The 26272-nt window shown below is 47.7% G+C and overlaps 2 protein-coding genes across 8 annotated transcripts in view; both read right to left on the bottom strand.

The window, feature by feature from the left end:
* The window catches only part of KPNA6 (karyopherin subunit alpha 6), a 49931-nt gene extending 49237 nt beyond the window's left edge, over positions 1 to 694 (bottom strand). The window contains exon 1 of one of the 2 annotated variants that reach the window (XM_057703763.1): positions 563 to 694. In XM_057703763.1, the coding sequence (XP_057559746.1) occupies positions 563 to 566 (4 nt within the window). In that variant the 5' untranslated portion in view covers positions 567 to 694. The remainder of the gene's footprint in view (positions 1 to 562) is intronic. The other variant, XM_057703754.1, reaches the window with a different exon arrangement.
* A 3420-nt stretch (positions 695 to 4114) lies between these two features.
* Positions 4115 to 21520, bottom strand: TMEM39B (transmembrane protein 39B). 6 transcript variants are annotated; one of them, XM_057708023.1, is made up of 9 exons: positions 21410 to 21520; positions 19624 to 19750; positions 18895 to 19114; positions 18183 to 18266; positions 17709 to 17863; positions 10794 to 11130; positions 9351 to 9538; positions 6075 to 6195; positions 4115 to 4588 (listed from the first exon to the last, which is right to left on the bottom strand). In XM_057708023.1, the coding sequence occupies exons 1-9, from the start codon at positions 21411 to 21413 to the stop codon at positions 4346 to 4348; spliced, it is 1479 nt and encodes a 492-aa protein (XP_057564006.1). In that variant the 5' UTR covers positions 21414 to 21520; the 3' UTR covers positions 4115 to 4345. The 6 variants fall into 6 exon arrangements, with proteins under 6 accessions (XP_057564006.1, XP_057564000.1, XP_057563999.1 ...); XM_057708017.1 differs by having other exon boundaries at positions 19624 to 19775; positions 21410 to 21419; XM_057708016.1 differs by lacking the exon at positions 21410 to 21520 and having other exon boundaries at positions 19624 to 19793.
* Between the last annotated feature and the right edge of the window lie 4752 nt (positions 21521 to 26272).

The following is a 26272-nucleotide window of genomic DNA, read 5'->3' as shown; positions in this document are numbered from 1 at the left end:
TTCCGCCTCGGCTCGGGAAGTTCTCCCGGCCTTCAGCGGCCCAGGCTGCCTTCGGCATGGCTGCCCCTGGTTACAGGCCTGGAACTGGCTCGCCTGGCGTCCCTTCGCCAGAAGACTCTCTGCGACGTAGGCAGGATTTCCCTGAGTTCAGGCGAGCCAGTGAATCCAGTTAAGAGGCGCGTCGGTCAGACCCACGCCCGGAGAGGGCTCCCTTAGCGCCTCCCGGGCCTGCCACCGAGAGCCCGGCCCCCATCCCGAGACTCGGCACAGACCGGAGGGTCAGCCCCTTTCCAGCTGTCGGGAACGCGTGGGATCCGGCCCAGGGTCACCACGTGGGGGCTCCAGGAGTGTTCCCGGAACCAGCCCCCAAAGCCTCCTCCCCGCATGGGCCCTAACCCGGCCCCAAACTGGCCTGAGCGGCGCTCCCGGCCTGGCTTCACCCCTCAAACCTTTTTGGAGGAGATTCAGACATCCTCTGCAGACTGAAGACAGGCTCTCGCCAGGCTGCGAGCCCCGAGACTGCCTCAGCCCAAGCCCCCAACTGCTTGGTTTCCTTACTCACCCATCGCGGCTCCGCTCGCTCCTACTTGGAGGCGGCAGCGGCGGCAGCTTCAGCCGCAGCTTCAGCAGACAATATGGCGGACCTGCAGGACGGCAGCCCGAAACGGACAAACAACTTAACATTCAATCCCAGGAAGAAACGCGCTTTCGGCCCCACCGCCTAGCACACGCTGACAAGCGCATTTAAAGAGACCGCAGCTACTAAAGGCGGGGAATAGGGATGGTATATGAAAAGAGTGGGTGGAGAAAAACTGGGACGGATACCTACGAAAGAAAGTTGGGTGTGCTTAGGATTTCTCAGCTGTTGCTGCTACTATTTCCTCTCTGTAGTGAGGTCTTCTCGCCTAGAAATTTTTTCTTCCAGAAAAGTATTCCTTGCTGTTGTAGTTAAAACCATGCATAGACCCTGAGCTGGATATGAATAAGGAGTCATCTGGAATGGTGAAGTGACTTGCTCAAGGATATAGCGATAAGGAAATGAAGAAGTCTAGACTAAACTCGATTACAGTCTTTTTGGGAGACAAGAAGAAGAAGAAGACCGGTGCACACCGGTGCTTTATAGTTGACAGAGCTGTTTCATTTATCCTTAGTGCAAGCTCTCTGAGGGCAGAGGTCGGTTCTGTATTGTTCATCACTGATCTCCAGCACCTAGCACAGTATCTGGCACGTGGTATGTGCTCCATGAATATATATATTTTTAATATGTACTATCTGGCTCTTTTTAAATATTTATTTTATATTTTTTTGGCTTCATTGGGTCTTTGTTGCTGTGCCCCAGCTTTCTCTCGTTGCGGGTGTGGGGGGGGGGGTTCGTTGCTGTGTGCGGGCTTCTCATTGCAGTGGCTTCTCTTGTTGCACAAGCAGGGGTGCTAGGCGTGTAGGCTTCAGTAGCTGTGGCTCTCAGGCTCTAGAGCAAAGGCTCAGCAGTTGTGGCATAGGAGCTTAGCTGCTCCACAGCATGTGTGATCCTCCCCGACCAGGGATTGAACCCCTGTCCCTTGAATTGGCAGGCAGATTCTTAACCACTGTGCTGCCAGGAAAGTCCCACTCCATGAATAATTGTTGAATGAATCAACAAACGAATGAACAGACCTGTGAGTTACACAAAATAAGGAATATGATCTCCCTTTTTTAGAGATGAGGAAATTGAGGCTCTGAGTTTCATTTCATCTGTCTTTTTTTTTTTTTTAATATTTATTTATTTATTTAGGCTGTGCCGGGTCCTTAGTTGCAGCACGTGGGATCTTTAGTTTGTGGCAAGCAGGATCTTAGTTGGTGGTATGCAGGATCCAGTTCCCCGACCAGGGATTGAACCCAGGCCCCATGCATTGGGAGCGTGGAGTCTTACCTACTGGACCACCAGGGAAGTCCCTCATGTGTCTTTTGAATCATGGAATTTATGGCTGGTACACATTAGACCTCCCTTTTTGTGTAATAGCACTCAAGTCCTCCTGTCCCCCACCTCAGCACACAGAGGAAGGCTCTGTCTTCAAGTCACCAGTTCCAAGAGGGAGCTATCTTTCGGAAGCCCAGGTCCTGTCACAACAAATTGCCATCTCTAGTTGTGTACCTAGCCCACTGAGGGAAACAATTCAAAAAGCCAATTCTAGGACTCAGGATCAGGAAAGGGAGTGTTATATTTCTCTTCCTACTGCCACTGCTCAAGGTCAGACCTCTTCATACTCTCGTCTATTTTACCTGTCTCCTCACTGGTCTGCCTCCAGGTTCTCCCACTTGCACCACCTCTTTAAAAGCAGAGACCTTATCATGCCACCCCTCTGTTTAGTGACTTCTTACTATCTGCCTTAGATAATGCCCAAACATTATTTTTTAATGAGATTGCTCCTAGGCTGATCTCTGTCATTTTTAATTAATTAATTAATTAATTGGCTGCCTTGGGTCTTCTCTAGTTGCAGTGAGCAGGGGCTACTCTTCATTGCAGTACACGGGCTTCTTGTTGCAGTGACTTCTCTTGTTGTGGGGCTCTAGGTGCACAGGTTTCAGTAGTTGTGGCTCACGGCTTAGTTGCCCCTCGGCATGTGGGATCTTCCCGGACAAGGGATAGAACTTGTGTCTCCTGCATTGGCAGGCAGATTCTTAACTACTGCACCACCAGGGAAGTCTCTGACCAAAAATTTCAATCTGACAGGCTGGTCCTTACTGGCTTCTTGGGCTACTCCCCACCAGGCAACCCAGGCTCCATCCATATTTGGGGAACCACATTTCCCCAAATATGCTCCTATCTTCTTTTGTGCCTTTGCATATGCTCTTTCCTCTGCTCGGAATGCAATGCCCTCCCTTCCCCCATGACTATGAGGTGAACTACTCACTTTCAAGACCCAATACAATTTTTACCTTCTTGAAAAAGCCTGTCTTTCCAGACAGAGTCAGACTATCTGTCCTTTTTGCTCCCTGGTGCCCTGGACACACGTTTTCCTCAGTACTTAGCAACCTAAGTTGTTCACAAGGTCTCTCTCTCTCTGGTTGTCTATGTAAGGGACAGTTTCTTCCTCATCTTTGTTTCTGTCCCAGTGCCTGGCACAATGCCTGCCTCAACAGAGGCACCAAAAATATTTGCTGCAGTATCTGTCTCCTGTACACCACCATGGGAGCATCTGCATAACTTGTGGCCAAACAAGGGCTCAGGGTGCACAGGCAGACTACGTGAGTGGCTGTGACTGTGTCTCCTCTCCTGCCAGCCTGAGCCCTCCATCCTATGCTCCATAGCCAGGTGGCCTTCCAAGCAGCTTTGTTTCCATTCTAGCCTTTGGCCTTGCTCATACACCCTCCCTAGCCTCGAGCCACGGGTCCTCCCTGATCCAGTCCCTGCAGACTTTTCCCGCTCCAGCCCACCTCTGCCCCACTTTCCTTATCTTTCCTGCTCTAGGAACGACTTTCTGCTTACCTTCCCCAAATACACCAGAATGCTATTGCTCTGCTTGAAGTGCCTTTACCCCCTTGTCCACCTAGGAAGTGGCTGATACAACTCAGACTATCCCCTCCTCCAAGAAGCCCAGAGAGCGTTAGATGTTCTCTCCCCTATGCTATTCTGTACCTTGTAACTGTTATGCCCATCCCAGTGGAGTGACTTGTTTCAGCATCTTGGCATCTTCACCATCTACCACGGCATCTGGCACAGAGCACGGTCTCAGTGACTGTGTGCTGGGAATCAGGACACTGCCTTCTGCTGGGATCTTTCAGAGGGTTTGGGGGTCCAGCTCTACCACTTCCTAGCTGTGTTACCTTGGGCAAGGCATGACAGCTCCCTGAACTTCTGTTTTTCATCTGTAGAGAGTGATAGCACCTACCTCCTAGGGTGGTCATTAAAAACTGGATTAAGAGAAGGCCTGTAACACCCGTAGAGCAGCCGCTGACACACCAGGGCATTCAGCCAGCAGCAGCTACCACTGCTACCGTGATCACTGTTGTCTTATCTTTTCTCCACTGGAGAAGGCAGAGCTCATAGGGGCCCCAGAAGCCACACATGGGGTTTCCTGGCCAAGAATCCCACACCTCTGCTCTCTGCCTGACAGGCAAGAAGAGAAGAAAGAAATACAGGACACAGGCTTATTGGGAGTATAAAAATAGGACTTTTTTTTTTCCCTCATAATCACATCAATTATCAAAGAAAGAAACAGTATGTAACAAAAATACAAAGCTCTGGTGGATTTTTTTGTCTGGTTTTTTTTTTTTTTTTTTGCTCCTCACCCATCCCTCCCCAACAGCCGCTTCCCAGGGAGCCTCTGGCTGAAGCCTGGATGCTGTCCCTGGGTCGCCCTGGGGCTCAGGAGAACCGGTGGTCTAGGTCCCTCTGGGGGTTGGCCGAGTACGAGTAGGCCTTGCCCAATACCAGGCGGTCCCGCAGCAGCTTGAAGAAGGCGTAGTAGTTGCTGAAGAGGATGAGTGCCAGTGAGATGGTCTGGTGCCACTTATCGGAGGACATTAAGGAGTACAGCTGGTAGACGATGACAGCGCCCTCCAGCAGCAGAAGGATGTTGAGGATCCGCAGGGGTTTGCTGAAAAAGAACTGCCCAGGAGAGAGTAGGCATGGACTGGAAGATGGGCTCCAGAAACCTGCCTCTTGGATGGGGGTTCTGGGTGGGCCAGTGAAGGGGTCAAGCTCTTGGGGCCCCATGCAGACTTGGGTGGGGAGGCAGACTTCGTAGGGTTGGGCACGGACCTTGCCACCTCTCTGCCTTTGTTTGTGGTGTTCCTACTGTCAAGACTCCTGCTTCCCGCATAAGTTGTTTAAGATCCTGATCAAATTCTACCTCCTCCTAGAAGCTTTTCTTGAGAGATCTTGCTTGTCCTCTCAAACTTTTTCTGGTTGAAAACCAACACCTTATTATATGTGACTTTCTGGGTTCTGTCAGGCCTGAGCAAAGTAGACACTTATGACAGAAACATGGAAAGTTATTACAGACTCTACAGCCTGAGTCACTTACTACTTTGTAAGTAGTGTAGCATCTTTTTGTGTAGCATCCCAGCTAGTCCAGAAGCTTCCAGGGCACATGGACACACATCACTCTTACCTGGTGTCTACAGGGCAAGAGTGTAGAGACTAAGAAAAATTTTCTGATCAGTTTAAAAAAATGATCGATGTTTAGGGATCTTGATTCTGCAGGGGCCACAGTACCTGAACCTCAAGAGCTGACTACAGGATGGGAGGAGAAGTGGCAGGAAATGGGAGCCTAAGAAACCAGCACGCCAAGCTCAGCTCTGCACCTGACAGGCTGCAGGTTGTCGGCAAGTCCCTTCCCTGTCTGAACCTCAGGTTTCTCTATTGGGAAATGAAGAGATTAGCCCAGATCAATGACTTCTCAAACTGTGTTCCTCAGAGCCCCAGGTTCCAGGAGGTCTTTTAGGGGCTACTGCAGTGGTGAGCGGGAAGTGAAGGGAGTTCCAACCCTTTCAAACAGAGCAGTGCCATGAGGTCCTATGTACTGAACTTTAGTTTGACTGTGTTGGAAAAAAGGATTTTGACAGTAAAATCAGTAAATAAAATGGAGACCATCAGCCTAGATGAATTTGAGCTGAGTCATGAGCCATTACCATGAGTTTCCATGTTTCCCAGTGAGGCACCCTTGGAACAAGCTAAACTCTCTAAGCCGATTTCAGTACCTGCAAACCTGGACAGCCCCGGTATTTCTTTCACACGCAAGGTTCTGGTGGAGACTGAATGGGAGGGTGCATGGGAAGCGCTTACCACAGGGCCTGGCACACAATAAGGAATGATGACTCTAAATATTTTCACCACCAAGAACCCCTCCTTTTGTTGTATCATCTTTTCTACCTCCACCCAATGTTTTCAAAAATCTGGTACCAAGTGAGCTGTGGTTATGAAGTGATTGTTTGTATGGCTGTCCTTGGGCTGCACATGTGTATTGTCTTCTTTTGGATTTGGGAAATACTGAAAATAGCCTTCTCCTGCTATGACATCACCTTCCTGCCCAGCTGATCCTCCTGCCCTCTAGATCAGGCCCCAGCCCTCCTTCCCAGGGGAGGAGACTCACGTGGAAGCGGAAGTGGGAGACGTCGGAGGGGATGGCCACGTTGTAGTGGCCCACTGCTTTGTAGACGTTCTTGCTGTGCTTTACCAGCACACCCTGCGGCCACATGCATTCTTCGGTCCACCTGGAGGGACAGCCCAACAGAACCCCTTTATGCCCAGCTCACCCACACAAGGGGATTTGGGAAGACTGGGCATAGTGTGGCCATCAGGGCTCTACTCCCATTTCTATCACTTAGACATAGTGACTTTCCTTTAGTTGCCTTTTCTGTAAAAATGGGTAAGAATTGTAAGAAGTTCATTGCACTGGGAGTCAGAAGGTTTAGGGCTGAAATTCATGTCTCTGAGGGATTTCAGGAAAACCCTTTTCCCACCCTGGGGTCATTTTCTTCGTCTAGCCTCCTATCAGTCTCACCTCTAGCCTCCAAGCAGTCCATCGCACAGCTGCTCGAGTGGTCTTTGTAAAACACCAAGCTGAACCTGACTACTCTCTCCTCAAAACCCTTTGAAGGACTTCCGGTGCCCTTGGAGTCAAGTCCCCAAGCATGTGTTATGACCTCTGAGGCCCTGTGTGGCCTTCCATGACCCCCACCACACGGCACCTGCTCAAGCCACCCAGATCTGCCTCTCACTCCTCCAGCACACCTGACTGCTCCTGTCTCTGCATAAGGCGCTCCCTTCAGCTGGACCGCCCTTCCACACCCCTTATCTCACAGAGTTCAGCATCTTTTAAATGCTCCTTAATCTCCTGCTACTTGTCCACTTTCCCCAATATGCTGTCACTTATTAGTCTGGGAGCGCTGAAGGGAAGGAATGGTGTCCGGTTCATTTCTGTGTCCTCAGAGCATGCCACAAGGCGTGGCACAGAGAAGCCTCAGAGAGCATGTGAATAAGATTGTGAGACCAGTGAATTTTCTTCCATTGTTCTTCGAGATCTCCCAGGAACTCTAAGGGTCCTGGGCCAGAGGACTGAGAATCACTGACTGCAAGAAGCTCAGTCTCATGCTCCTGTCCTGTTGATTCCTTCATTTAAAAACTGTTACCATGTCATGGAAGCAACCTAAATGTCCATCAACAGAGGAATGGATAAAGAAGATGTGGTACATATATACAATGGAATATTACTCAGTTGTAAAAAGGAACGAAATTGGGACATTTGTGGAGACATGGATGGACCTAGAGACTGTCAGATAGAGTGAAGTGAGTCGGAAAGAGAAAAACAAATATCGTATATTAAAAACAGTTACCATGTCATAGGTAACAACATAGATGAGCCTTGCAAACAATACGCTGAATGAAAGAAGCTGGACCCAAGAATGTTTACTGTATGATTTAATTTGTGTGAAGCTGAAGAACAGGCAAAACTAACCTATGGTGAAATGAAGTGAAAAGATGGTTGCCAGGGGGAGGGGGTCACTGGGAAGGGCCATGAGGAAATTTTCTGAGGGGCTGGGAATGTTCTGTACCTTGATGGGGGATGGGTTACATGGATGTGTACGTCTTTATCAAAACTCAAAGTTGTACACTTTAAGATTTGTGCATTTCACTGTATGGAAATTTCACCTTATAAAAAGATTATACACAAAAAACACCCAAAATTTGCCTACCACAAGCCAGGCATTTTGCCAGGAGTGAGGAGATGGCCCAGTGCTTGACAGACAATGACCCTGACCTCCAGGAGCTTCTGTCCTGGAATGACGGGCAAGTAACTGAGCAAATACAGCAGAAAGTGTTAGGTGCTGTGCTCATGGTACTGTGGGGGCGGGGGAGCCCAGGCAGGGCAGGGATGCAGTACCTATCCTGGGTGGTCAGGAAAGTGTTTCAGGAGGAAGCAAAGTGCTAAAGGATGAATAGGAATTAAACAGGGAAAGGAAGTTGGAAAGGCCATTCTAGGCAAAACATGCATCATATGCAAAAGCCTGGATACAAAAGTACACACAGAATTGGAGGATCCGAAAAACTGGGTCTGGCTAGAGCAGGGTATGAGTCGGGGCACGGGAAGAGATGGGGCAGAAAGGCTGGCAGGAGCCAGTCCATCATGGGCAGCCACGTGAAGGAGCCTGGATCTTACCTGGGGACCATGGTGAGCCATGGACAGGTCGCTCCTCATATTCAGCCATGTACTCTCTTTCTATCCCCCCACCCCCCACCCCCTCAGAGCCTTAGGCTAAGCCAAGCCCCACTTTGGTCCATTTGGCAATACCCATCCCCTTTCTGGATCACCTGGACAGAGCCTGAGAGGGACCCTGACTGCATGGAGGGCCAACATCAGGAGGTTTGGCCTCTGTGGCCTCCCTTTGCATCTCTGAGGGCCTACCTCTACAAACCTGTCCTAGGGGCCTCTTCTCTGCCAGGCCTTGTGCTGGGCCCAAGACTCAGATGTGATTCAGAGGTGGTCCCAGACTTGAGGAGCTTCCAGTCTAATGGGGGAATACAGGCAGGAAAATTAGCATAACCAGGGTGAAAACACTATGATGAAGGGCTACAGAAATGCTAGGCACCAAGAAGGATGGGCCAGGCTGAGGGGAGGGCAGCCCAGCCCTTCAGGGCTCCTGAGCAGGGTGACTTCTGCCTCTGCTCTGAGTGCAATGCCATCCTGCACCTGGGCCTCCTTCACCCCACTCACCCTAACTCTTTGTGTACATGGCTATCACCTGCAGCAGACTATGAACTCCTCAAGGCGTCTCATCTCAGCCATTTCTTCCCTGTGGCTTTTCTTCCCTGGCCAGGGTATGTTGTCAACTAACACAGCACCATATCCTGTTACCCAGATGGATGTTTCTAAGGCACACCTTGGAATGGGTCCCTCCACTGTTCAAAACCCTCCACAGCTCCCCTCTGCCTATAGGTCAAAGTCCAAGCTCCTTTGTCCCAATACACAGCACTAGGCCTGGGACAGATTGGGTAGGAGGAAATGTTTGCTGAAAGAGTAGATGAGCCAGTGATTGAATGGATGAGTGAGTGGAAAGAGGGAAGCAATGAATGAATGCATGAGCAAATCAGCCAATGAGTGGGTAAACAAGTCAGTGAAGGAGAAACGCAACAAGTCTATGAATTTACCACCTGTCTCCTCCCATCTTCGAGACACTGCAAGTTACCCAAGGACAGGGGACATGTCCTTCCTGGGCCCTGCCATACCCCACTCTGGCCACAAGGCCTAGCATACAAGACATGCTCGATAACTATTTGCTGACTGAATGAATGAGTTGGTGAGCGGGGAGCTGAGTGACTCCAGACACTGACCGGGGGGCTGGGGTTGGGCAGAGGAGGGTAGACTCACGGATGCTGCAGCACGTTGGAGCACAGCGCTGGGTCCACCTTCTGCCAGCAGCCCAGGTGGGCAGCGGCCTTGTGCAGCAGGTCGCAGTAGCTGGCAGGCAGCAGGTGCTGCATGAGGATCACCGAGGTGCTGATGGACACCAGCAGGAAGAGCTCGCAGGACCAGCGCTTGTCATAGTAATGTGTGTTCTGGGGGCAGGGGGAGGTGGGTAAGACCGTGGACACCCATAATGCCCTCAACTCCCTCCCCCTTCCCTGGTTCCATCTGCCTCAGAGATCAGGACAGCCCTAAGAGAGACCTTGGGGTGGCCTGAGACCAAGGATCAAACACCTAACAAAGACGGCTTAATCATGGGCTTAAACCCTGCCCCTCAATTTTCTACAAAGAAAAATTGCTGCCCCACTGCCTCCCACTCTGAGCCAGAGCACAGGCTCTGGGGTTCAACAGAAATGAGTTCAAATCTTGGCTCTGCTGCTGTGTGACCTTGGGCAAGTCATTTCACTTCCCTGTGCTAGCTTCCTCATCTGTTCAATGAGGATAAGAGAAATCACCTCTGAGAGGCGTGAGGAGGTTTGTAACACTCATGAAAGCTCCAGCACATTGCAGGCGCCCAAAAGACATGAAGTCCTCTCAACCCCCAATCATTCCGTGCAGCCCATTCTCAGAGAGCTGTGTCAAGCCAGCTGGGGAGGCACCTTCCCACATGGCCACACAAGCCAGAGAGAGAGCACAGGGTTTTGGAGTCACTCAGATCTGGATGAAACCTGGCTTTCACACTTAATGATAAAGCAGGACATTGTGACGTGCCTGTACCAAAACAGCTACACTGAAATACCAAGTCACTGACTTCTGTTACTAAGTATTACGACCAACAACGCCATGTCCCCCTTGCTGGCTGGGTGACCTTGGGCGGGTCACTTCCACTCAGCAAGTCTTGGTTTTTCCACTCTGAAATGGAGGCAGCAGTCACTCTGACCCTCAGGGAAAAGATGGGAATCTCATCAAAAGCAGCAGAGTTGGGCTTCCTAGGTGGTGCAGTGGTTAAGAATCCTCCTGCCAATGCAGGGGACACGGGTTCGATCCCTGCTCCAGGAAGATCCCACATGCAGCAGAGCAACTAAGCCCGTGCGCCACAACTATTGAGCCCATGTGCTGCAACGACTGAAGCCCATGCGCCTAGAGCCCATGCGCCTAGAGCCCGTGCTCCGCAACAAGAGAAGCCACGGCAACGAGGAGCCCGCGCACCACAACGAAGAGTAGCCCCCACTCACCGCAACTAAAAGAAAGCCTACACACAGCAAAAAAGACCCAACACAGCCAATTAAATAATTAATTAATTATTTTTTTAAAAAAGGGCAGCAGAGTTATTTATGCGAGCAGGAGCGCTCCTGGGGGGCAGGCAGCAGGGTGAGGCCCCTTCCCTCCCTGGGTTAAGCTACACACCTTCACAAACCAGACAGGCACAAAGGCCACGTAATAGGCGCTCAGCATGGAGCTGACCAGCACCTCCTTCATGCGCCAGTTGAAGTCCATCTTGAGGAACTCCACTTCGCTGCGGATGAGGCTGGGCGACAGGCAGCAGGCGTGGGTGGGCATAGCATCTGGGCCGTACAGCTGTCGCGTGTGCTGCTTCCATGTCTCCCGCAGCGTCAGCAGGTAGTCCCGGCTCCGCGCCAGGCCACTGACCGCCTCCCGGGGACCCATGGAGGCCATGTGGCCGAAGAGGTTTGTCTTGCGGAGGTCACAGTTCAGCTGCAGGAATGGAATGTACATCCCAAACCTGCTGGGGAAGGGAGTGGTGAGGGCAGGCCTGCCCATGGGCCAGGATCCCAACTCTTAACCACTGAAGGAACCTTCTTTCCTCCCTGGGCTTTAGCTCTCCTGGCTGCTCAAAAGGGAGACTCTACCTGTCCCTCTATCCATCCAGCCTCCCAGCCAGTGGTCAGTCATTCAACTCAGTGTCAGGACTAAGTGTGTGCCAAGTGTTGTGCTAAGCGGTGGGGATACAGTGGGATGCAAGACACGAGACCTGGCCCTCACAGTCTACTGCTGCCCAGCAGTCATCACAACAGCGCACATGCGCTGGGCACAACCTGTGCTCCAGACACTGCACTAAGTGCTTTACATGCATTCTCTTCCTCTGGTTCTCCTAACTCAGTGTTAGCTACTTTTATTTTGTGCCCTTTTCAGCTGAGGAAGCTGTGGCCCCGAGAGGTGGAGTGGATTCCCAAAGGTCACACAATTAGTAAGGAAGTGATAGAGCTGGGATTCAAATCCAGAACTGCCTGGTACCAGAGGTCAAGACAGATACTCAACAGACACTCTAAGTAATTTATTAATTACAAATGTACACGGTACCACGAAAGAGAGGTAGACGCTGTCAGGGGTGTATAGGGGGGCAGCTCTTTAGTTTGCAGAGGAGGACAGTGCAGGAAGAATATTTATTGTGTGTCTATTATGTGCCAGGCACTGAAATGGGCCCTTGAAGAGTACAAACCCCTTCCCCTGAGGAGTACCTTAGGTCAGGGCTGGAGCTAATTAGTCGAGATAGAGTATGTGGCTGATGTCAGTTAAGGAGAGAACTAGACAGGCCCATAGCTCAGAAGAGTAGATAATTAAAGTGGGTAAATGCCGAGCACACTGCATGGAACGAATGCCGTGAGAGATGCTCTTTACAGGCATTCCTTGTTTTAGCTTAGGGCCTCTCAATTTCCCCAGGTCCTCGGACATAGCTCCAGAAGGGTCTCTGGGCTGCCACCAGGAGCTAGAGCCAACGAGAACGCTACACTTTCTTATCTATAGTAATGTTCTCTTTATTCTGAACTTCCAAGAAGGAATATATGAGTGTCTTGGGCACTCATATAATTAGCCTCTTTGGGTTTTTGCTTTCTGGCCTATAAAATGGGAATGCTACCACTTTTCCCGTGGTAAGGTTCAAGTAAGATAACGTAGAGAATTTTGGTCAAGAACATAACCTTTGGGGTTGAACAGTCTAGGATTAAAATCCCAGCTCTGCCACTTACTAATGCTGTGATTCAGGGCAAGCTATATAACCTCTATGAGCCTCAGTTTCCTTAACGTGCCTTAAGGTACATAGCTCGTACTGATTCTCTATGCTCAGTCAGGCATCGTGCTAGTGTTTTTATAAATACTCTCTTTTAATCTTCGCAACAATGCCCAGCATGGTGTCTGGCCCACAGAAGAAGATCAATACAATTTTGTTTAGAAAAGAAAGAGGCCAGTGATTCTGTGGGACAGAAAAGAACACTGCAGTGGGATTCCCAAAACACTCTTCAGGATACTCAGTGGGAATGAGGGGATGAGGCACCTGCATGAACATACAAGGGCTTCAGACTCAAACTTAAGGACAAGTACTTAAGAAACTTCTTGGCTTTGCTGCTAAGAAAGACTGCAGATGCAATTAAATTATTTGGTAACAGCAAGTGGCTGCTCTGACAAGTCACAAGTTAGAAACAACTTCACATGCAGGGTGGGAGATTCTCTTTCATTCTCTCCATCCAAGATGTGACAATATCAATGTAGAAAGTGAATAAATAAAAGTAGAAAATAAATCTGTATTAGTAAAAAGAAGGAGAGTAGGGGTTATCAGTACATAAGTGATTCCGATAAAGTTAGAGAGCAGATGGAAACATGTTGATGGATGAGGAAGTCATCATCTAGAGCAGTGCTGTCCAACAGAAATGTGAGAATCATATATGTAATTTTAAATTTTCTAACAGGCCCATCTAAAAATGAATGAATTAATTTTAATCTAAAAAAAGAATGAATTAATTTTAATACTCTATTTTACTTAACCCAATATAGGCACAATATTATCGTTTCAACATACAATCATTATTTATGAATGAGATATTTTACTTACTTTCTTTTTTTGCACTAAATCTTCAGAACCCAGCGTATATTTTACACTAACAGCACATTTCAATTAAAACTAGCCTATTTCAAAGGTTTACTAACAACAGGCAGCCAGAAGTTACTACGCTGGATGGCGTAGGTCTGGAATGGGCCGTGAGAGGGCTGCACTGGGGGGTAAGAGCATATCTGCCCAGAGTGACCCAAGAGAGACTGGCTTGAAGTAGGCACATCTGATAGAGGGTAGAAGTGAGAAGCAGGGCTGAACAAATGGGATTAAACAAAGATCTGTATTTATTTATGAGTCACTCCCTTTATTCTCCTACAAACCTGACACAACCTGCCCTGAGAGATTCTTCTCTAAAGAAACTGAATAAACTGAGGAGAACTGAGGTCTCTAATGGGGGCATCCTAGAGTAATACCCCTCTCCCCTTTCTGGTCCATGGGGGCCCACAGCCTGACCACTAACACCTCACTCATTTGTCCTAAAGCAAAGTCTACCAGTGTGCCCTGTCCGCATATTTAGAATTCCCAGTGAAACCTCCCATTCACGTACACAATGGCAGAGGGAGAGAAAATAAATTTCAAGCCACTCAGTCCTCCACTCTTAAAGGTAAACAGACAACCAAAGAAACTAACTACACTTAGAAAACGAACAGCATGAAACAGAAAAACTGACCCAGTGGAAAGACAAAATTGAGGGAACATAAGAGATTTTAAAAACAAGAACAGAATGCTATGAGAAAAGAACAATCAGAAAACAAGAAAGAGGCCTTAGAGATGAAAAATACAGTTGCTGAAAAAATATCAATAAAAAACCTGGAATATAAAGTTGATAAAATCTCCCTAAAGACAAAGAGAGAGAGAGAGAGATGAAGAGAGAGAGAGTCAGAGAGAGAATGAAAGAGGGGAGGGAGGGAGAGGAAGAAAGGGAGAAAGATGAAAAGCATGAGAGAAAACATAAGAGAAACAGATGACCAATCTATGAAGTCTACCATCTGATGGAAGAAGTCCCAGAGAGAACAGAAAAAATGGAAGGGAGGATATTATCAAAGAAATAATAGAAGAAAATTTCCCTGACCTGAAGAAACACCCAAATCTCCAGGTTAAAGAAGTCCTAGAGTACTGATAAGATGAACGACAAAAGTTCAACGTCAGACACATTCTTGTGAAATTTCAAATAATCAAAAGATAAACACAATATTCCTAAAAACTTTCAGAAAGGAAAAAAACAAGTCATCTACAAAGGAACTGGAATGGGGGCCCTAGCATTAGACTTCTCATTAGAAACACTGGACGCTAGAGACAATACAGCAACTTCAAAATTCTGAGAGAATATGAATTTGAATTTAGAAACTGACATTGGCCAAACAATCAATCAAGTTTGAGGGCAGAATAAAGACATTTTTAGACATGCAAGGACTAAGAATGTATATACCTCCCACATACCCCTTGTTAAGGAAATTACCTGATAATGCACTCCAGCAAAATAAGGGAGAAAACCAAGAAAGAGGAAGATATGGGATCCAGGAAACAGTGGATCCAACCCAGGAGGGCAGCGAAGGGAAGTCCCAGGCTGATTGCTGTACAGCAGGCCTAAAGAGCAACCACTCCAGACTGGAGCAGGAGGATGGAGGGCTACAGGAGGGATGTCTTTGGGAGGGGAAATGGCTCCAAGCAACAGGTAGCATGATTGACAGGCTGGATAAACTTGAGGATATGGTGAAGGCCCATCATTCTTTTATCAACAAGAAAAAAGAAAGGCAATTAGAAACTCCAAGGAAAATAAAAACCTATATGAGAAAGTTACAATCTAAATATGAAGCAAAATGTGGCATGATTTTAAGCAATTGATGGAATGTAAGAAAAGAGAAAACATTTGACTTTGACACTAGGAATACTCTTTTTTTAAGAGGCCCAAGATTATAATTCAGTAACTATAGAGAAGGAATATCATCTATGCACACTACTTGGTCCCGCAGTGAATAATATTTTCATACTCATAATAATATCAAAGCCACTCATTGGTTTTTAATTTTTAGAATTAGCCTTAGACCAAGAATGGAAGACTTCAATATGGCTATATAGGAGAATGTGAATGTCAAGCATGATAATATGAATACAGCTGCCAGGAAGCGATAGGAGGAGGAGGGGAGGAAAAGCCGACGGGTAGGGCTCCGAATATTATGGTCTTACATAAAAGGGATTAAGACACTGACTATTGTTGATGGAATAAAAAATATAGGCATACTCATATTATTGAAAAAGAGGACCAACAGAAAACTAAAAAAAATAAAAATTATCGAATACTAGGAAGAGTATGGATGGAAGGTGAACTAAACCTTCATCTGTCATAAAGAATCAATGCATATGTGCATGTAGGCATGTGTGTGTGTGTGTATGTGTGTGTGTGTGTGGTGTGCTAGTATATGCACAGAACATTTATTTCCAGGATATACAAGAAATCAGAAACACTGGTGGTTACCTTCTGTGGTGGTTACCTCTTGGAAGGGAAACTAGGTAGCTGGGAGACAGGAGTCAAGGGAAGAATTTTTCATTCTACATTCTTTTACACATTTTTCAATTTTAATGATATAAACCTATTACCCAATTTATAAAATCAATAAATAAATGTGTAAAGAAATAAACAAAAGCATAAGGATACTAGAATTATGGAGGTAACTCAGAAAACACTTAAGACCAGAAACAGTGAAAGAGGTTGCTTTTGAGAAGTAGGACTAAAAATCTGGAGGGTGGGGTTAAAGGCTATTTTTCATCAAAAGCTTTTTTTTTCTCTTTTGGCTGCACCACACTTTGTGGGATCTTAGTTCCCTGATTAGGGATCGAACCTGCGCCCTTGGCAGTGAAAGCACAGAGTCTTAACCACTGGACCACCAGGGAATTTCCAGCATCAAGTTTTTTAGCACTACTGAATTTCATTTTTTATGATATATTTGTCTTACATTAATAAAAATTTTTAAATTAAATAATATAAAATAAAGCAAAATATGAACACTGGGTGACTTCTAAGTAGTAACCAGAAAGTGTCAAATTAAGGCAACTGTTGACATTTCTAACCAGTACAATCTTGGAGGGCCATTTGTTAATATCTGTCAAAAATGTAAAACATACCTTTTGGTGCAGTAATTCTACTTCTGGGAACCTGCTGTACAGAAATATTGGACAAGTGTGCAAAGATGTATACAAAAGAATGTTCCCTGCCTCACTGTTTTCAATAGGAAAGAGCTAGAAACAACTCAAAAGTCCAATAGTAGACAAACAAGACAAACTGTGAAAAGTCTGTTCAATGGAATACTACGAGGCTATTAAAAAAAAATGAGGCAGACCTATATACACTGCCATGGAAAAATATCCAAGTTATATGACTATGTGAAAATGTAATAAATTATATAATATCATGCATAGAGATTAATCTCATTTCTGTTTTTTAAAAAATGTGTATGTGTGTGTACTTGCACAGAAAAAATTTGGAAGGACATACTGCAAAACAATGATTTCCTGGAGGACTGAGATTATGTGGGACTCTCCTTTTCTATTTTAAAAGCTTCTGTAAAGTTTAATATTTTTATATGACATATGTATCACTCGTATAATTAAAAACTAGTTATAACTAAAGCAAGTGTGATTGGATTCCTACCATGACAGTGCTCTTTTGGTCACGCAGGGGAGAGAGACAGAGCAGTGTCCAACTCTAAAGATTCCCAGGGAACAGAACTGGCCCAGCCTGAGGAAGTTCATGACCCAGAAAGCCCAGGGGATGAGAAATGACTGTGAATGCCCAGGCAGCCAGGAGCCTGCCTCAGGAACAGCCAGAGTGGACATCTTGCCAAAGCTCCTCCCAGTTCTAGGCCAGGAAGGGGCAGGCCTGGGCTCCTCCCAGACACTACTTTTCTATCCTCAACAATCTGGGTTCTAGCAAGACCGAGGAAGTAAGTGAGCAAAGTAGACACACTGACAGACCTACAGATATGCATGTGAAGATACACACACACACACACACACACACACACTCTTCATGCACAGACATCCACACAGAAACATGCATACACTCAGGTGCTCGCATGCACACAGACCTGGGGGAGGCACCGAAAGATTACATAAACACTAAGACACACAGAGACAGAGAAAGAGAAAGAACCACAGAGAGAGGAAAGGAAGAGAGAGGAGGACGGAGCCAGCGCATCCCTCCTCGGGAGCTGTGGGATATACACTCAGATCTGAGTCCCTTTCTGACATCCCCCTCGATGGCACCTTGGGGAAGCTATGCCTGCCATCTCAGTTTCTGCTCCTGCAAAAGAAGGCTAATCAACCTGCGCTCAGGACAATGTCAGATGACGTGAGAGGCTACTGTTGCTGCCTGCCTGTAAGTCTGCTGGGTTCCGGGGCCCGGTGCCCAGCCACACTCAGGGCAGAGGTCTGGAGCAGGTGCTCGGCAGTGGGGGGCTGAAGTGAGGGGTACTCACGGATAGCAGAGGAACAGGAGGTTCAGGAAGGAGTAGGTCCTGAAGAGGTGGATGAGGGAGCGGCACAGACTCCAGCCTGTTGCCGTGAGAACGGTGAAGCGGGTGAGGAACAGCAGGATGGAGCGAAAGAGGGAGACCTTCCCCCTCTGAGAAGCCTGGGTCAGGGCGAGATAGGGTGGGATGGGGCCTTGGATGGAGGTCACGGGGGCTATGCCCAAATCCCACCCAGCATGGCCCGTGACGCCACCCGGGGAAATATGGGGCAGCAGGCTGGGCAGAACCTGGCAAGGTGAATCCTTTCCTTTGTTGCCCAGGAAACACCAAGAGCCAATGGGATGTAATTCTCTTCAAACAAGTTCAGAGGGAGCCCCAAGGAAATGCCTCAGGGTTGAAGGGCTGGGCATGTCTCCTTGGTGCCCCCAGGGATAAAGGGGAGTCCCAAATTCCCAGGGCCGGCCTCTGGGACCCAATCACCTCCTTCACGATGGACCCAATGAAGCGGCGGCCCAGAACGATGGTGGTCACCATCAGCAAGTTGAAGTCGATCAGGTGGAAATTCTGTCGGGGGCAGAGGCTGGGGGTCACGTGGGCCCCCCTGCCCACGTGTGGGTTTTTCACATACCCACCTCCCCCTGCCCCGTCCTTTCCACTGGGACTGTCCCCACTCTCTGACCTTCACAGGCCTCCAGCTGAGTCAGGCCAGGAAAATACCTAGAGGAGTAGAACAGGACCCAGAGGAGGGAAGTGGGACAGTCCCTGGAGACAAGAGAGTGGTGTGTGAGCCCTCTTGCTCTGATCACCCATGCCCCTGCCTCTGCACCTCTCCTTCTACACAGAGCTCTTTCCTCTCCTTGAAACAACCATGCATGCCTGTGGCTCATCTCCCCCACAGGACTTAAGACTCCGTGCTCCTTCAGACAAAATCTGAGTCGGATTCATCTCTGCTACCCTTATGATGTGTAGTGTGGTGCTGAGAACATCAGGGGCTAGCGTTTGGGAATCATTGGTTTCCTGTTCTTTTTATACCTCCCATGCCCAGCATGAGGCCAAACATACAGGGTGCTGGGTAAGGTATGCTAAATTGAAACCAAATGTTACATGCACACATGTGCGCGCGCACACACACACACACACACACACACACACACACACACACACACGGAGCGGCTCCTAGCTGGGCACCTACCAGGGAAGTGTGGGAGGGCGGGTGGGAGGGTGGATACCACCACACTGTCTTGTAGATGTTGATGTAGTGGACGAAGAGGGCTATGAGCTGGCAGAAGAAGAGCTGCAACTCAAACAGAATGCTGGCCTGGACCGGCAGCTCGGGGATCTTGCAATGCTGCAGGGGCACGACCGTCTGGGTGGCCAGTGGGGGGCTGGAGAGGCCCGTCCCAGAACTGCTCCTGGGGTGGGAGGGAACAACATCAGGAGTTGACCTCAGAACTCTACCAATAAGGGCTTCTGGGGCACAGGATTGTGGGGCAGGATCAGAAAGGTAGCTCAGGGCAAGGATGGAGTTCTCCTAATTCCGCCTGTCAGACAAAGAAGCTGGCAGAGTCTTTTCCTATCCCTAATCGTATTCAGGCTTTCCAACATTGCCCAAGAAGGAAAGGATTATTAGGTCCATTTTATAGATAAGGAAAAGGAGGCCCAGAGAGGGAAGACAACTTGTTTGAGCCACCAGCGAATTAGGAGCAGAACTGTAACTGGAATCCAGGCCTTTGGGTTTATTACATTATATCCCAAGGCATCTGTCCTAGTGACCACCCTCTGGGACTCTTCTGCTGCTCCCCGCCCTTTAAGCCCCACCAGGCATCTGGGGTATCACAGCCTAGAGCCTAGTCAGGGAGAGCTTTGCCCAGACTGCTCCTGTGAGCCCACAGTGAGGCGCAAGAGACAGAAAGTAGTTTACCTGGTGCGAGAACGGACGCTGGTGACCGATGCACTGGAAGTGTGGCCCCCACCCGAGCCCCCAGAGGATCCTGGCTCACAGAGTGGATTTCGACAGTAGGATGTCCTGTTGGGACCTCTTCGTCCTCCTGCGGGGCTCAACATAAGGTAGATCTTCAATCCAGAGGGCATATAACAAAGGTAACAGTAATGATACTGGCTACCACTTACCTGGTGTCTCATTTTGTCACTCAATTACAGAGATCCATGATCTAGTCCCTGCCTACCTCTTCAAACTCACCTCCTACCATTCTCTGCCTCACCCCCATGTTTCAGCCAGCCTGGCCTTTCTCTCCTTGAGCAAATCAAACTTATTGCTACCTCCTGCACTTGCCGTACTCTCTGGAGAGACATTCCCTGACATTTTGTAAGTAACTGTCCCCATAACTCTGTATCTTACTTCTATTTTTTTTTTTCACAATTCACTCTTCACATTCATCTGTTAACACATTTACTGCCTATCTTTCCCACTGGAATGGAAGGTCAGTGAGGTCACTATCCTGATCTTTTTCACTGTTGTATCCCCTCCCCCTACCACAGTGCCCAGCATAAAGTCAGTGTTCAATAACTACGTGTTGATGAGGGGATGAATCCAGCAAGGTAGGTTTTCCACAGATTGGTAAACTCAGTTTACAGTGTCACAGGTAGTCTGGGGGTCTGGGTACCGTGCTCTTAGCGCTGGTGTACACCGCTCCTTTGGATACTACAAGTCCTATAGGCTTACAATTCTGGGCACCCCTGAAGTTTTTCCCCCAGTACCCAAGATCCACCTCAATGGGCATCCTGGACTCTCACAGTCAGGACCCAGAGCCTGAGCACAGTGTCAAGGGAGAATGGTGTGGCTGTGAACCCCAAACTTGGACTTACAACCTCTTTCTCTAGGCTTAGCAGTCTAGCCCAAGCTCGCAGGTACCACTGCACAAAGGTCCTGCACAAAGCTCCAAGGCCCCACCCTCAGTCCTAGTCAAAGTTATAGTCTTGTCCATACCTCCTCATCGCAGCACGGCAGCCTCCACACACACCCAGCCCTTGCCCTAGCTTCTCAGTCTGTAAGCTTTTCCCATACGTCTCCAAAAAATTCTCGTCCAGGAGCTCTGCCCCAACCAGTCCCCAGCGCCAAAGCTCTGCTCACGCACTACTGTACCTGGCTTAGAAAAACCCTACACAGGTACCCTCAGTCCGCATGCTCTGCCCACACCCACTTTCCTCTCTTTAGAAGCGCTGCACCCACATAAAGCCCCTCAGCCCAGAAGCCCCGCCCACACACAACTGTCAGCGCAGAAAACCCGCCCACAAGCCAATAAAAGCTCTCTCTGCCCAGAATCCCGGCTCGAGTGGGCTCCCTTGGTCTGGAAGGTCTCCTTCCCGCTGCACCTGCCCAGTACAAAACGCCTACTGCCCAGAAAGTTTGCCCCCGCACCAGGGCCTACAGCCCAGGAGCTCCGCCCTTAGCACTTAGGCCACGCCCACCGCTAAGCCTCGACCCACTCTAACCCAGGAGAGTGGGTCCTCACCGAAGCCCCCAGGAGCCGCCGCATTTAGAAGCCCCGCCCACCGCCCCAATGTCCCGCCCCCAGGACAGAAGCCCCACCCGCAAAACGACAAGAGGGGGCGGGGTCCCTCTGCGCCCACATCCCCTCCCCCTCCCCTCGCCGGGATCCTGTCCGCGTGCGGGAGCAATTAGCAGCTTGGCCATCCTAACCCCCGAACCCGCCCGTTCGCGGGCCGAGTCGGACCGCGCCGCTCACCCATCTCCTCCCCCCGGCGCTCTCCGCTTCGCCGCCGCAGCTCCTGCGGGCAATATGTCCGAGGCGACGGCGGCCGGGAAAGGACTAACCGCTGCAGCCCAGCCTCCGGGTATCAGCTGCGCGCTCCCGCCTCGCCCGCCAAATTTGCATACAAGGCGGGCTGGAAGCTGGGGGCGCGCCTCTTAAAGGGGCCGCTCGGACTAAGGCAGTTCCGCGCGCTCTTTGTCTCGCGGTCCCCCACGCCCTTCTTGCAGCTGATACTGAAAAACCCGAGAGGGAGGGGAACCCACCTCTTGCTCTTCCCTTGCGTGCCTTCTCTCAGCACCTCTTCAGGGCCGAGGGAGGGGGCCGGAATCGCCTCTCGGTTCCTGCGTCTATGAGTGGTCCGCCGGCAACTTAAACTCATCGCGTCCCCAGTTGGGCTTTCATCTTTCTCTTTGGCCTTACTGCTCTTAGGTCCATCCCAATCAAAACCTGGGAGTCGTTTCCCCCCTTTCCTTCTACCCCCACATCCAATTTTCCACCTAGTATTGCTGACCCTAAGTCCTAATTATTTCTCACATCTGACCCTATCCTTCTTCCACCATCTTTGTTCAAATCCTGATTCTGCCAGTTCCAAGACTTGAAATCCTGTTTCTTGCTCTTTATTGGTAATAGTCATCTTATAGGCCTTGGTGAAGATTAAAGAAATAATGCATGTAGAAGCCTTTTTTTTTTCCAGAGTGTTTTAATAAATGTTTGCTGTCATTACTGTTATGATGTATGGCAAGCACTTAACACAGAGGAAGCACTAGATAAATGACCTGCTACTAGTAATTGTTATGATTTCTTCCCTCATAAGACCTATAAGATGTCTCAATCACCTGGTACCTCCATCACTTGCACAGTGTTTGGCACATAATAGACAACAATATTCAATTAAATGATTTAGTAGATATTTAATTAACAGATATTCACAGAGCTTACAGTTAAATGGGAGGAGATGGACGTAAAAAAATAGTAAATTCTGTAGTATGTTAGAAGGGAATGATTGCTGTGGAAGAAAACAGGAAAGGGGGATGGGACTTTGCAATTTTAAACAGAGTAGTCAGTAGGCTTCACTGAGAAGGTGACTTTTGAACAAACAACTTGAAGGAAATGAGTGAGTCAGTCATGCAGATATCTGGAGAAAGGGGGCGGTCCAGGCAGAGGGGAAATGTCATTGGAAGGGCCCTCAGGTACAAGCATGTCTGGTGTGTTTAAGAAACAGTAAGGAGGCCAGTGTGGCTTGGAATGGAATAGACATGAGAGTCTGACATGAGAAGGACTGGACCTGTGGCTTTTACTCTGAATGAAATGGGAGCTACTGGAGGGCTTGAACTTCCATTTTTAAAGAAGCACTCCAGCTGCCCTGTGAGAATAGACTGTAGGGGCAAAAGGGTGGAATCAGAGACCAGGATGCTATGGCAGTGATCTTAGCAAGAGATATTGATGGTTTGTACTAGATTGGGTGAGGTGATGTGACATGGTTGGAGTCTGGATTTGAAGGTGAAATTAACAAGATTTGTTGACAAATTTGGACAGGTGTGTAGAAGAAAGAGAAGACCAGGATTAAGCCAAGGTTTTTAGCTTAGGCAAATGGAAATATGGAGTTTAACTTACATATACATCTATTAAATTATAGATTTTATACCAAGTCAGGCCTTCCTTTCTGGGGAATAAGGGGCCCAGGGAGGGAGAATGACCAGGTCACAAAGCAGAGTAGAAACCAGGGCTGAGATTTCTTTTTCTAGCCAATTCTGGTTCTGAGCTTTTTAGAGTACTGAATTTGAAGCATATCTTGTTAATTACTGAATCCCCAAAGCCTAACACCACCTGGCACGTTGTAGGCATTCAGTTAGGATTAGTTCAGTTGAATTGAGTTAGTGGCAAACTGGCTCTTCAAAAGAAGGCTAGTTGGGAAGGGAAGCTAAAGGGTTTCAGGAATATTTCATGGAAGACTATGGCTGGGCCATTCCTAGGAACTCCTTTTAACTCAGATTAATGAACATTTCTGAGCATCTATTATATTTTGGGCACTGGGGATAGAGATGCTACTCATTAGTAGGAGAGACAGGAGGATCAATAATGACACAGTGTGATAACAATAGCAGTATGTACCAAGTTCAGAGGTGGCTGGAAGATGACTAACCCCGCAAGGGAGGTGGTCAAGAGATGGCTTCATGGGAGATGACATCAGAACCAGTTTCTGAGAGATAAATAGGAGTTTGCCTATTATACTCCTCAGGGAGAAAGCAATAGCTTGAGTTTGGTAATTGCCTTACTAGGGCTGGTGGCAGGGGAATGTCTGGCTGTGCATCTATTATATGGAAGGTACTGGATCTTGTACATGGCAAATACTCAGGAAATGCTTGCTGAATTGATTTGATTTGAGGGCATTCGTATAACCCAGGGTAAGAGGGTAAGGCCACTCAAGTGGACCATCTGCATGTAACCCATTAACTGTGGCTCCTGCCCACCTTCTACAGGTTGACTGCTGATTTTACCTGCCCAGTGTCCATTCCTCTTTCTTCTGGTAAGAACACAGATTTCCCCTTGGGGACCTACCCCTCCTCCCACTCTCTCAGTCCACGTGGTTTAGCATGGCTGCCTTACTCTGCAGTTCCGGTGTGTGCAGATGACCCTGGCCTGACAAATCAAAGCATTCTATCCCTGCCATGTCAGGCTACAGTGACCAGTTGGGGTGAGGGCAGAGGTGTGTTAGTGACCCAAATGAGGCCAAATGAGATGCAATACTAGGATCTTTGTTAGAACTACTGGGAAATAAATTTGTCCCCCTCTGGGATGGCTAAGGAAATAAAATATAAACTTGAAGTTCTTTGTGGTTACTTGCCACCTTTTGGGGAGAACTAGCTGAGAGTGAAAGAAACACAGAAAAGGCAAGAAGTCAGGATACACTTCCTTGATGGCATCACTTGATCCAGTTATACCTGAAGCCTTTATGGACTTTTCTGTTACAAAAAGCCAGTTTGTGTTTGGTGTCTGACATCTACTACTGCAAGAGTCTAGAACAATATACACATCTATCTCAGTAGCCACCAGAAACATCTAGGGCCTTAATCCTTTTACATTTACCTCCTACAGCTCCCTGGGGAAAATAATCATAAGGTGGCAGGATGTTGGTTAGGTTCTTGTCCTCCAGAACTGTGGCCACACATCTCAGCTGTTTTGTGACCTTGAAGCCCTCACTTCCCTCCTGTATGTCTTCATTTCCTGATTAACTTGCTCTCTATTGGCTCTTCCAGGAGTCTTGAGTTTTCGAGGAAATGCCACTGGCTCTAGGCTAGTCACGTGTTATCAGATGTCAAGAGTTGGGATCTCTTCCTTGGTCCTGTTATTCTGCGGCCAAGGCTGTCAAGTCTGTCCTCATGATCAGTAGTTTTCAGCCTGGATTATGCAGACCTCTGGTGGTACACAGTGGGGGTCCTGAAACCACAGGATAAAACACAATACTGCTTCCTGGAGTGTCAGTTTTATTCACGGCAATGTAAGGCAATATTTTCAATATTAAAGTGTAGTTTATCCAGAGCACCTTCTCTGAGCCAGGCTTATATGGAATCAAATCCCGGCTTTACCACTTACTAGCTGCACTACCTTAGGAAATTACTTAACTTCACGATGCATCCGTTTCCTCAAAGTGAACATAGTCTAATGCAAAGATATAGAGAACAAGCTAGTGGTTACCAGTGGGGAGAGGGAAGAGGGGAGGGGCAAGATAAGGGTAGGGGATGAAGAGGTACAAACTATGTATAAAATAAATAAGCTACAAGGATATATTGTACAGAATAGGGAATATAGCCAATATTTACAACTTTAAGTGGAGTATCATCTGTAAAAATTTCGAACCACTATGCTGTACACCTGAAACTAATGTTGTAAACCAACTATGCTTCAATTGAAAAAAAAATTGTGAGGGTAGTATTAGTATGTATCTTATGAGATTATGGTAAAGGTTAAGTTAGTCTGTAAAGTACTTAGAACATACCCGGTGCATAGTGAGTGCTATTTAAGTATTACCTATTATTATTATTATTAAAACATGGATATATTATGAAGTAACAAGAAAACAAACATGAATTTAAGATTAATGACTTTTGAAGAAATGTCACCTGAATCTGTCTCAGCTTCCCAGAGATTTGCTCTTTTGCCAGCAAGAATACTTACATCTAATTTTTACTACAAGAGAATCCAGATGTCTTCATGTTCTTTTAATTTTCTGAGCTCTTCTCACTTCCATGTATATGTTAGTCTCCCCATTCAGCCTTCCGCATCTCAGGGACACTCACCCACCTATTCTCATCCAGACATGTTCTCACCCTTATCTTATAATATACAATTATTACAAAGATAATATGTACAAGCTTGAGAAAATGCTGTATTTTAGTTTTTCAAAAACGTATGGATTTTGGTATGTAATGTACTGGGTGGGGGCAGGGGGCAATGAAGACAGAGAAAACAGCATGAGCAAAGGTCCGGATACAAGCTATGTTCCAGAAGAGTAAGTCATTTTGGCTTGAGAGTAACGAATATGAAGCTGGAAAATTGGTTAAGTTCATATCACTTGAGGATCTTGAGTGCTACATGCTACATACAGTGTTTGGATTTGATTTCACCTCTCTAATCCTGTTTCATCTGTAAAATTAGGGTAATTCCCACGTCTTTGAATTGTTGTGAGGATTAATGACCTAAAGAAGCAAACATACAGGAGAGAGCCTATACAGGAAATGGAATGGCTGTCATTAAGAGTTGGAGTCAAGGATTCTTCTCCTTGGTATACAGCAAACCATGCCCACCTTTCAGAGTGGCCTGCAATTTAGTCTCACG

The sequence above is a fragment of the Hippopotamus amphibius genome, chromosome 1, assembly GCF_030028045.1.
Source record: "Hippopotamus amphibius kiboko isolate mHipAmp2 chromosome 1, mHipAmp2.hap2, whole genome shotgun sequence".
NCBI lineage: Eukaryota > Metazoa > Chordata > Mammalia > Artiodactyla > Hippopotamidae > Hippopotamus > Hippopotamus amphibius.
This window is presented reverse-complemented; position numbering and strand designations above follow the sequence as displayed.

What these genes read in the sequence shown, in the direction of transcription:
- TMEM39B (XM_057708016.1), bottom strand. Translation starts at nt 19,793, where the DNA reads ATGCCCTCTGGATTGAAGATCTACCTTATGTTGAGCCCCGCAGGAGGA. An exon ending in AGCGTCCGTTCTCGCACCAG is followed by an intron (nt 19,115 to 19,623) that starts GTAAACTACTTT and finishes CTCCCACCCCAG; the next exon opens with GAGCAGTTCTGGGACGGGCC. An exon ending in CGCCCTCCCACACTTCCCTG is followed by an intron (nt 18,267 to 18,894) that starts GTAGGTGCCCAG and finishes TGCCCCCGACAG; the next exon opens with AATTTCCACCTGATCGACTT.